General features: G+C 41.7%; 1 protein-coding gene across 1 annotated transcript in view; it reads left to right on the forward strand.

Annotated features, from left to right (window-relative positions):
- CCDC191 (coiled-coil domain containing 191) overlaps positions 1-12467 on the forward strand; it is a gene marked incomplete at both ends in the record, with an annotated part of 104676 nt that overhangs the window by 38175 nt on the left and 54034 nt on the right. Inside the window, one exon of the mRNA XM_079705261.1 lies at positions 8033-8223. Within this exon, the coding sequence (XP_079561387.1) occupies positions 8033-8223 (191 nt within the window). The remainder of the gene's footprint in view (positions 1-8032; positions 8224-12467) is intronic.

The following is a 12467-nucleotide window of genomic DNA, read 5'->3' on the forward strand; positions in this document are numbered from 1 at the left end:
GCCAGAGTAGCAGGCCCTCTGGGCTCATTATCTTGGTCCCAGTCCACATGCCTAGCCTGGCTCTGAAGGAGCCTGAAGCTGCCCTTGGATGATGAAACTTGGATACTCAGCAGCCTAAATATGACCACAGAATAAAAAGCGGGAAAATGCCTACGTGGCTTGCAGTGAGCGGTTAGATAGCCGGAAACTCTTGTCAGCACCCTCAGAATGGTTCACTGGCACAAACCCAACAGCAAGCTATATAATTCGCAGGAAGACTTCAAAGAATCTGTTTCTAAGGGCTGCTCTAGTTCAGGCCCTTTTAGGTCCTGTATTCTTTGTGCTTTGACTCTGGGTTTGTTCTGCCAAACAACTTCTTAACATCACATTTGGGCCACATTTTGTGTGTGTCTGTGTGTGTGTGTGTGTGTGTGTGTGTGTGTGTGAGAGAGAGAGAGAGAGAGAGAAATTTATTTATTTATTTATTTATATTTATTTTAACATCTTTATTGGAGTATAATTGCTTTACAATGGTGTGTTAGTTTCTGCTTTATAACAAAGTGAATCAGTTATACATATGTCCCCATATCTCTTCCCTCCTGTGTCTCCCTCCCTCCCACCCTCCCTATCCCACCCCTCTAGGTGGTCACAAAGCACCAAGCTGATCTCCCTGGGCTGTGCGTGGGCCACGTTATTTAATAGGAGACTTTCTAAGAGAAACAGAGCAGGCTCTCTTACCAAAACACAAGTTCAGGTGCAGCACTGTTCACGCCTCTTTCCCACTCATTTCATTGCCGAGTCTCTTTATTTTGTCAAAAACACTTATTTTTATATAGAAACTTTCCACTTCCATCCTATCCTACTTTCTCTTTGATCTTGCAGTGAAATCTCTTTGGGAGATTCAGCAGTCCACATGTCAGTGCTAATTAGCAGAAACAGCAAGGGATTAAGTATGAAATTCTTATACTGTTTGGAAAGTGGCCTTCTTAATTCTCACCCTATTCTGAAATACATTTTATGTTTACTTCAGATTAAAAAATCTATGTTCTTTCCTGCTTGTAAAAGTTGAAAACAAAGAAAGATGCGTTGGGAAGGTTTTGATTTGCTTGTTTACGTATCTCTGTTAGAGGATAAGATAATAATGACCCAAAGGAGGCATTGTTGATGTTATGCTTGTGGCACAGTGCCTTCCAGGAGGCTGCCCCGAACTAAACTGAGGGAATGTGGGAATCCATGGAAGAGAAGCCTGCATTTTTTTTTTCTTTCTTTCAAGGTGTTGAAAACTGTAGTTAAGAACCTCATTTATACAGCATGATTCCTTCCCCCAAATCTTAGCTTTAGCAGGACTGCCTACACAGCAATGAAACACAACCATTCCTGAGCTGAAACATAGCCGTTGCTGCTGTCGTCTCAGCCATGTTGTCTTATGTTTGGGGAAGGAAATGAAGGAAAAACCTCTTTGCAAATAAAACTGCAGAGTAAGAGAAGTGTTGGGCACACACACGAAGAATATTGGGATTCATGTAAATCTCCCCTCTGAACGTATTGCCAAGGACATTGTGTGCTGTGTATTTTAGGAGGGCTTTGAAGCATTATTACATATTACTTCATACAGCCACTCTATGGAAAATTTCCAAATAAAATTTTGTTGCTGTTGGTAAGGAGGTTGTTTAGTTTGTTATTGTACTCTTCCTTACTCTCACCCTGTGAGTAACCTGGGTTTCCCATTCTCACAGAAGGGACAGTGAGAGCCAGTTTACCAAAACATTGCAAGAGTGTTTTGCTTTTCAAAACACCATTTTGATCCCAGAGGTTCTAATTCAAAAGTATCTGATTTTCTTTTTTTGTCTTTTGAAAAAAGTACTGATTAAATTCTGCTTTTAAAAAGTTAAGAAAAGAGCCTTTGGCATAAATGAAGCCCATTCTCTAAAATTATGCAGAGTAGAGTGTCTTTTCCCCTAAACACTAGAAATTTCAGGTGAATATTTATAAGGATCTTAAGAACCATATGGGTAAGGAACAAATGACATCGCATCATCATCTTACTGTCAGAGACCCCTAGAGGTGAATCCAGCATTTGTCTAATATATTCTGAGGTCAGCTGTACTTTTGGCATAGTGTATGTTTGTGGGGCATGCTTGGAGTGGGGAGAATGGACAGGGAGTGGAGATTGTAGAGGGAGGAAGAAGGTCTAGAAGGGAAAGAAAGATGAAGGAGAAGCTGATGAGGAGCAGTAGTCCTGCCTTCCCTAAAGACATGAGGTCAAGAAAATTGGTTCAGGCTTTGTTGGGAAAGGAGCCCCATCCTAGTCAGGTTATAGGCTGTATTGCGATCATTCTTCTTTAAAAGATCCCAGAGCATTTTACTGGTTAAGAATTTAATATGATGAGACTAAGCAGTTGCTTTCTGAAATTCTGCTACTTCTGCAGTGAAACAGAATTAGATAAATACAGCAATATTATTGATTGAAACTTCTTAGCAGAATTAAGAAGAATTTACAAAATGTCCTTTTGTTAGTAATACATATCAATGCATTTATGGGTGAAATGATACAATGTCTGATGTCTGGAATTTATTTTTAAGTACTCCAGGAAAGAAAAGTGAGTGGAAGAGAAATGAAACAAAATCAGCCTAATGCTGGTAATTTTTGAAGCTGAGTGAGGAGTTTATTCTTCTATTCTACTTTTGGGTATGTTTATGAAATTTCTGTAATAGAGTGAGGGTTTTTTTTAAGTTTAAAAAATGAAGGGGAAAAAATTAAGTACAGAAGTAAAATGAGCATCACAGCTTCCAGTATATAACAAAAGTAGCTTTTTGTCTGTAGCCAGTGTTACCATTTCACATTGCAGTGGTTGTCAGAATTTAGGCTTTTCCATGGAACCCAACACTAAGTCCAGGTCTTAGCACAGGGTGCTGAAAACTGAATGTATTTTCCCTAATGTATTTATGTATAATAGTTATAGGAGTGTATATGGTTGGCGGTAGGGGACACAGTGATTTCCTCTCTTTTCTTTGGGGCAAAATTATGAAAATCAGGGATAGGATGGGATATAGGGGACTGCTTTTCAGTGCTGCTTCTTCCCAGGGGCATTCATTTCGTCATGAACAAGATCCTCCTCTCCACCCATCAAATACTTCTTAGCATCTGTGGGGTCTTCTGCCTGGTAGTGGTCCTCAAAAAGGGAAACAGGAGTGGAGGACTGCTTTCTTGGGTAGTATTAGAGCATCTGTCTGTTCCTTTGGGTCTGGGAGCAGCCAGGAGTCAGCTGGGCCCTTTATCTCTAACCTTTGGTCCTTATCCCGCGCCCCTTGACCACCAGTTGCACCACAGTTAGTTCCATTCGGCAAAAATAAATTGTAAACTTGTTGACATTTTTGTCCTCTTTACAATTCATTGTTTATTTTTCCATGACTGAGAATTTCGATGCAATTATCACTGAGCTTTCTGACAAAAGGGAAATAGCTGAGGAATTTTGATGAGTTACCCACTTCATTAATCAGAACAAGCATCTCTAGTGACAGGGTTAGAATTACAATGAAGATTAGATAGCAAATTGCTGTTCCACCTAACGTCAATCATTCCCAGTGACAGCAGTGTGATTACACTTCAGGGAAGAGCTTTTCTTGCCAACAAAACGAGGGTAACTCCAGCGCAGGTAATAAATTTAGCAGGGTGAGCTGTCATTTCTTCTCCTGAGTGGAATCCTTAATGACCAAATGATGTCCCGTGGAAGATTTTGATTTTGAAAGGAGAAAAGCATTTCACTTAAAAACTTTCTAAATTTCACTTTGTAGTATTTTATTTTAAAAATTATTGTAGATATGTATACTTAGGAGCAGTTCTTCCTACAGCGATTTTCAGTATTTTACTTACCTGTAACAAGCCTTAATTATCACCACAACTATAATAAAGAGATGGTAGAAATTACTAAAAGAACACATGACTATATTTGAGAATCTATCAGAAATAAAAACATGGTGCAGAAATAAATGAACTAGGTAAGAAACGGGGGGAGGTCAGACTAGTTGTCCATCTAGTTCAAACGTTAAGTTCTCTGGCTTAAGCAGAAGGTGTTCCTCTTCTGACCAGTTGTGTTTTTTGTTTTTTGTTTTTTTGTGGTACGCGGGCCTCTCACTGTTGTGGCCTCTCTCGCTGCTGAGCACAGGCTCCAGACGCGCAGGCTCAGCGGCCATGGCTCACGAGCCTAGCCGCTCCGCGGCATGTGGGATCTTCCCGGACCGGGGCACGAACCCCTGTCCCCTGCATCGGCAGGCGGACTCTCAACCACTGCGCCACCAGGGAAGCCCTGTGTTTTTAAATAATAGCTCTTGTTTCAAAGAGCAAAGGGATAGAGCACTGCTGTAGTTCGAGTGTAGAACTGAAGAGGAAAAGCAGGCCTGAGCGCTGCAGGGACGCCACTTGGGGAGGGGAATAGGAAATGTGAGTAGATGGTGACTGTGAACTATGCCACTTCTTGTCCCTTCTAAGTAGGAGTGGAGTGCTAGCGTCTTCTCCCAGAGAAGACAGGGCCGAGAATGTTTTCCTTTCCCAAGTATTTTCCTCCAAGCACATTTATGGGACTCCTATTTGCCTAAATAATGTTTGCTGTGAATCAAGAATAACTAAGTGGCTATTGTTTTTTGTTTTTTTTAAAGAAGATGTTGGGGGTAGGAGTCCATCAATTAATCTATTTATTTTTGGCTGTGTTGGGTCTTCGTTTCTGTGCGAGGACCTTCTCCAGTTGTGGCGAGTGGGGGCCACTCTTCATCGCAGTGCACGGGCCTCTCACTGTCACGGCCTCTCTTGTTGCGGAGCACAGGCTCCAGACGTGCAGGCTCAGTAGTTGTGGCTTACGGGCCTAGTTGCTCCGCCGCATGTGGGATCCTCCCAGACCAGGGCTCGAACCCGTGTCCCCTGCATCAGTAGGCAGATTCTCAACCACTGCGCCACCAGGGAAGCCCCTAAGTGGCTATTCTTGATTCATACTTTTTATTTTTTTAATTTAATTTAAATGGGATTGCTCTTTTGAGTAGGCAGGAAAAAAAAAACCAATGGCAAGTTGATTTCAAGAAAGCAGTTACTGTATGAGTATGTCACTTTGCTGCTATTAACTTCTGTGTAGTGAAACTGAATTATAGACCTTCAAAACCAATCATTTTGCTCTCACAGTCCAAACTTAAGTATTTTTAAAGAAATATATTGACTATGGCATTTACAGACTCAAATTTTCCCCCTCTCAAATTCAGATATTTTCCAGCAGTGCTTTTCTACTGTAGTAAGTTGTATATCAAGTTCTTTCTCTTTCAGAAAAAAAGCAAGTAATTTGTTCTTCCTCCTTTTTTAAAAAAAAATTTATTTATTTATTTTTGACTGTGTTGGGTCTTCGTTTCTGTGCGAGGGCTTTCTCTAGTTGTGGCAGGCGGGGGCCACTCTTCATTGCGGTGCGTGGGCCTCTCACTGTCACAGCCTCTCTTGTTAAGGAGCACAGGCTCCAGATGCGCAGGCTCAGTAGTTGTGGCTCACGAGCCCACTTGCTCCGCGGCATGTGGGATCTTCCCAGACCAGGGCTCGAACCCATGTCCCCTGCATTGGCAGGCAGATTCTCAACCACTGCGCCACCAAGGAAGCCCTGTTCTTCCTCTTTAAAAGAGACTTTTTGCCTAGTAGATTAGGGTCATCAGGATGCCTGAATGTTTCGGATTTAGCCTTAGGTATACCACTAACTCTTTGCTTTGTGAATAGCAATAGCAATTTGTGAATAGCAATAGCAATTTATGAATAGTCATTATCCGTTCTCTATTTGAAGTCTGGCTTGGTAAGGTAAATCATAATATCTGCAGCCTCTGTATTTTGTAGTGATGGTCTATGAGTCAATAAAATAGTACATGTGAAATGCTTTGGACTAGAGAAAAAAATGTGGAAATCCAAGAAGGACACTATTAATAGTGCTATTATTGTCAAGGTGGATTATGTTTGTACTATTTCATCATTAGAAATATTCCAGGAGTTAAAATTAGAGATAACTACCCATACATAGACTATTTCATCAAGTCTTTTAAGAAGAATCTCTTAAATGAATCTGGTAAATAGATAGATTTTCTTTTGACTATGGTGCACAAGTTAACACTGTTTTTTTTTTTTTTTCCATGCTGTATTTTGTGGGATAGATAAGCAAATAATAATGCAAAAAGCATACCCTCTCAACCAGGAAGCTGTGTGTCTTTTCCTTGTTATGACTGAAGGCATATCTTGTATTCAGCAAGTTTCCCTTCATTCATTCCTCCCTTCCTCCCTGTTCTCTTGCTCTCTCCCTCCTTCCCTCCTTTCCTTCCACAGAATCTAAGGCAAAGGTCTAGGAAACGTGCCCTCATTTGACATAATGGAAAGGGAACAAGGGCTTTTTAAAGACTGCCATGGTTTCTCCTAATGGAAAATTATAATAAAGAAGATTTTGTCGTTTGTCTAAATGGGAATATAATTGGTTTCTTTTGTAGAAAATATTTCAGGCCAAATGGGCTATTTCTAAGAAGTCTAGCCTGTGCTCTCTCATGTTATTGGTCTTTTAATTTATATATTCTCTCTCCCTATAACCTTTCAAAAATAGAGATTATATCTTAAACAACTTTGTTCAGAATTCCCACATTCAAACACAGCTTACTAAATGTTGAAATAGTGAAAGACAAGTATTTTTAAAGAGGAAGAAGCAATAAATAGGGCTGACCCTGATATGGCTACCAAGTTCTCGAAGCTGGTCAGCAGGCATCTCCTATACCTCCCAGAGTCACTCACTTCCTGTGAGGTTACTTTCTGTTTCAGTGCTCCTCACACGTGGTGCTCTCAGATCTGCCAGTCCCTCCTTCTGGAGGCTCACAGTCTTGTGGAAACTGGTAAACAGGTGATTATAACACAGTGTGATGACCTTTTTTTTTTTTTTTTTTGCGGTACGCGGGTCTCTCACTGCTGTGGCCTCTCCTGTTGTGGAGCACAGGCTCCGGACGCGCAGGCTCAGCAGCCATGGCTCACGGGCCCAGCCGCTCCGCGGCATGTGGGATCCTCCCGGACCGGGGCACGAACCCGCGTCCCCTGCATTGGCAGGCGGACTCTCAACCACTGCGCCACCAGGGAAGCCCTGATGACCATTTTGACTAAAGAAAGCATAGGTTGCTCTGGGAACACAGTGGAAGGGCACTTACATGTGGGGAGAGTGATTGGTATTAGGAGGGCTTCCTGAGAGAGGTGACTCTTGAGATAGGCAGAGAGAGGGCAGAAAAGGACAGAGAAATTACTGTGACCATAGATAGAAAAGCCCGGAACAGTGTGGTTGGTATAAGACCAAGAGCTGAAAGTAATTTGATATAGTAGGAGCATAAAGTTTTCTGTGAAGATAGAAGATGTAGGCAAGGCCAAATCACAGAGATTTTCTTAGCCTAGGACCGTAAGTACTTCTCTGGGGACATGCCTAGGGTCAGTAGACCTTGTCTGATTTGTTGTCAGATACATATAGTGGAAGAACGCAAGCAGCCCGCGTACCTAGCTTCTGTAGGAGTGTTCACCAAAGCCCTGACGTGGTCAGTGGTAGCCCAGCTGAAGCTGTTTTCAGCCATCTTGTTCCCAGGGACCAGAGACCCCATTCCATCCTATGGGATCTCCCATGTTCATTTGTGCAGGACATCAGTGGTGATAATGGTTAATGGTATTTTAAACTCCAAGACAGCCTGGCAGGGGAGATCTGTTGGAAGCAGGCCTTTCAAGTCTCTCAAACAAGCCCCTTAACTTAGATCTTAGTTGTGACAGTTACTCCAGCTCTGCATAGGACTGGTGCCTTACAATGAGAACTAAATGTTTTAGTTTGCCATGAGGCTGATAGTGCCTTCATTGCATGGCTTGAATATTTCTTGTCATTTGAGCATAAAGCAATTGTCTGTTCCCCTTCCATCAAGACAACAGTTCCTAGATTTGTTAGAAAAAGTGTGAGGGGGATATCTGAGGAGAGGGTTCTCACTAGTAGATATTAGAAACCCTAGTACTGATTTTCCAATGTTTCCATTGCAGTGTCAAAAACGGTATTTCTCTGCCTGGCACAAGCTGATTCTTGATCATCGGATTAAGCTGGGGAAAGCTGGGACCCTGTCTGACTGGAAGTTGCAACTGAAGGTCCTGCGGGCCTGGAGAGACTACACAAGATCCCAGAAGTTGGGGCGGGAGACTCAAGCCATGGAAAATGACCTTAGGGAAGAAAACAGGTACTATTACTTATGCCATGAAAATCCTTCTAGTATGTTTATGTAGGACATCTTTCCTCCTGAAGAATCCAGAAATAAGCTCTAAAAGTGTTGTTCACTGGAATCATCTCATCTCCTTATAATGTATGATAATCACTGTTTTTCTTTGTTACATCCCAAACTAGAAAATTGTAACAGAAAATTATAAGTGAAAAAAATTTTTTGATTAAAATATACCAATGTACATGCTTTCCTTTTTTAAAGGAAGCAAGTATTATGCTTTTTCCCTTATCCTTTGATGTAGTATCATTGCACCCTGGACCATCTTACAATTTAGAAGACAGAATTTGGCTCATGTAGTAGTAATTCTCATTGAGAGAAATCACTGTCTGCATATGGAATATTAATTAGGGAGACAGGGAACATTCATCTGGGAAGGCAGACCTGGAAAGGGTGATTTCTCCCTTCCCCCACACCTTCTTTAGAGGTTTTGGACACCTTTATATCAGCTCCCTCTTAGGCTTGTGAATGACACAGAATTTGCCTTCAAATAAAACTTTCTTTGTTCCATCATCCTAAAATCAAATACATTTTCTTCTTTTCATTTCCAAGGTCAACTTTGCATTCTTCAACCGAAATCATAGATGTAGAAGGAGCCATTTGTTTATTGGTTGGGGGAGCTGGAGGGAGAAGTTCATGGTCTTACGTTTAATCACTTTTCTACCAGCAACTCTCTTATTCCTTCTGGGTGAAACATTGGATGAATGGTATGTGAAAGCATCGTCATGTAGAGGGAACGGCGCCCCCTGGAGTTGTGCATCCCTGTGACGGCATCAGGCCCTGGGGAGACTACTTAGGAGCCTGACACATGGCCCCTTGTCCTCAAAGAACTCAGTTTTGTGGGGAAAATGAGATCTAGAAACAGTATGGGTATGGATTAACATTATAAACTTTGTAATGCATCTCTTTCTGCTGCTGAGAACTTAGTAGAGGGAAGTAACTGGGCAGGCTCCTACAGAGCGTCCGGAAAGGCTTTATCAGGAAGATGGGTCTTACTGGGCTCTGAACAGTAAGTAGGATGTTCCTAGGTAGAAAGAGGGAGATGAGGTAATGGCATTACGTGTGGCTGGAAATCATCAAGCATGTGGTTGTCAAGTTCATCAACTTGTGGAAGGCCTTAAATGCTAGGGCAAGGAGTTTAGGCATTCTTAGGTAAATAAAGGTGAATTCCTGAAGGTTTTTAAGCAGGAGGGTGACCTAGACAGTTTTCCTTTCCTACAGTATGCTGGGGGAAATCTTCAGTGGGGGGAAAAAAAAGCCCTTTCACAATTCATGTCTAAATTTTCAGGACCTAGTGATTAATCTAAGGAATTGGGATGATAACTTACTCAAAGCTGGATTTGTTGGATAAAGAAGAGAAATTGGAGGTGTTGGAAAGGGGAAGCATCATGAGTGAGGGCATAGAGGGAGTGGCAACTAAGATGTTAAAGGTAAAAGTGGTCTGTGAAATTTACATGCCAGAAGAAACTTGTAGAAGAAAAATCTGAAGAACTTCAGATTCCATTCCAATTAAACTATTTAAATATAAAAGCACTAAATGGGGATTTCAAAATAGCATTATGTGCCAATTTTTTTTAAAGATCCTCTTAGAACTTCTTGTCTCATATCTGTGAATTATTTTCAAGTGTCTATTTTTAAATGTTCAGAATGGGTGCTACATTTTTTTAACTGTCAGAGTTAGAAAATATTTAACTTATAATAATTTTTTTTACTATAAAACTTTAGAGCAAAAAATTCTTAAGAGTAGGAAAGCACCTCAAGGAGCATCTGATCCAGCCCCTCATTTTACAGATGATAAAAGTAAGGCACAAAAAGGATAAACAACTGTCTCAAGTCATAAAGTTACGAGTAGCCAGCCTAGGACTAGAGCCTTGTCCTTTCGATGCTGAGTCAGATGCTTTTTCCTATAACATGCTGCTCCTAGTTAAATAGCATCTAGGTGATGGCTCCCTAAGACAGCCATGTTTTTCAGTTATATTGCAGTTGACTTCAGATGATTGTAGATGTAAAACAAGAGCAATAATGAACAAATAACAAGTCATGCTAGAAACATATAAGAAAGGAGCTATTAGATACAAACTGTCCTTCATGCTGCTTTCCTACAGATCCTGGGCTCTCTGCATGTTGTTCTTTGTTCTAGAGATTGCTTTAGGAAACTGTTAGGTGATTTTGTTCAAAGAAGGTTGGGATAATGGAGGTGGAGAAAAAAGCTCAAAGGTAGCTACTATCAATACAAGCAGAAACCAAGAAATGTCAGTGGGATCGGGGGTGTCAGGAGAGCCAGGACCCTCATTACCGTGCTCATCGGAGTCTCTCCCAGTTCCTCTGTGGACACCAAATACATAATTGTTGAATAATAGGTGAGTTAGTGGATGAATGAAGAGCTCAGTTGCTTCCTCTCCTGCAATTTAACTCCATAACATTTTCAAGCACTTTTTTCTATATAGTGAGATCGAGGGATAGAGCACATTTATTGTAAATGGGTTACTCATTGTAGCAACTAAACTCTTACCAGATTGACAAGACATAGGTGGTTCTTTGGCCCATCCACCTGGACATGGAAATCATTTGCTGTGTCTGTTTCTCAGATGTCAGCTGTGTCCTTAGCCTCCAGCTCTTGAACCCACATTTGTTTTTGCCACTTGGACTTTCTTCTTACTGGCCATGCAGGGCCCAGCCTTTTGGGCTTCTTTCTTTGCCTTCTTTCCTTTTTGTTCTTCCCACTTTCTCTCTGGAGCAACAACAGATCCCTTGCTTCTTCTCATTCATGATTTAGCCACCATATTTTCTTTTTTATAAATTTATTTATTTCTTTATTTTTGGCTGCGTTGAGTCTTCGTTGCTGCGCGTGGGCTCTTTCTAGTTGCGGTGAGCGGGGGCTACTCATCATTGCGGTGTGCAGGCTTCTCATTGCAGTGGCTTCTCTTGTTGCAGAGCATGGGCTCTAGGCGCGTGGGCTTCAGTAGTTGTGGCTCGCGGGCTCTAGGGCGCAGGCTCAGTAGTTGTGGCGCACGGGCTTAGTTGCTCCACGGCATGTGGGATCTTCCCAGAGCAGGACTTGAACCCATGTCCCCTGCATTAGCAGGCGGATTCTTAACCACTGCGCCATCAGGGTAGTCCAGCCACCATATTTTCTTACTGAGCCTCTGTGCTCAGAGTCTCACTCCACTCCAAGGTCATCCATGTATTTCTTCTAAAAAATGTACCTTGCTTTCCCTAATAGGAATTTTTGTCCACCTCTTTTCTTTTAAAAGTAGTTATGGTAATGGTGTTATAAAATTTCAATACAATATTGTAATACAATTGCAACATTAACAAATATTCCCAAACTCTAACTAAGGATTCAACCACTCAGGCAGTACAACAAAATTCTGGTACACCCGCTAAGTTAGACCCTTGGACATGGTGATATGGGAATTTGACCTGTATTTTTTAATTCTTTAGCATATTCACTTTTGAAAGTTGGCTCCAGATCTTTCATTCCTCCTCTCTCCCTTCTTCTCTCAATTTACAGCCAGCCCTAGACAAATTGGGAAGAAGCAGGGTTTGTTTCAACCTCCTCTTTCCACCCTTCCTGAGCCTTGGTACTCAGTACCAAATACTTTGGGCCTTTCCTGGAACAGGCTTTTATCTCTTCCCTGTGTCCCTCTAGCCCCTCATGCTCTGTCTCTGTACTCCTCAATTGATGTTATCCCTCCCGGGAAACTTATACATTAATAGGCATTGTCTGGAAACAGTGCCCAAAATGTAAGTGATGGGGATTTGAGGGTACAGTGGCAGGCCACTGGAAAAACTGGCCCTATGATGTCCCTCAAACCATGGCATTCATTCATTCACTCATTCATTTATTCTGTTTGATAGCATATATTCAGTGAGTCAGCTTTACTGATGCTTACTGTGTACTAGACTTTTTTTTGGCCGTGCCATGAGGCATGCGGGATCTTAGTTCCCCGACCAGGGATTGAACCCGGGCCCCCTGCATTGGGAGTGTGGAGTCTTAACCACTGGACTGCCAGGGAAGTCCCTAGACTCTTTCTTAAGTACCAGCAGGGGTACTCCTGCCTTCTAGGAGTTTTCAATCTAAGTGAAGAAGTTAAAAATTTACCCAAATACTAAAAATAATTGCAACAGAAGGCACAATAACATAAAAACTTAGGAGTGACATAGACTTGGCTATCATGCATTACAATCCCCCAAGCAGCTTT

This window comes from Hyperoodon ampullatus (genome assembly GCF_949752795.1).
Source record: "Hyperoodon ampullatus genome assembly, chromosome: 5".
NCBI lineage: Eukaryota > Metazoa > Chordata > Mammalia > Artiodactyla > Ziphiidae > Hyperoodon > Hyperoodon ampullatus.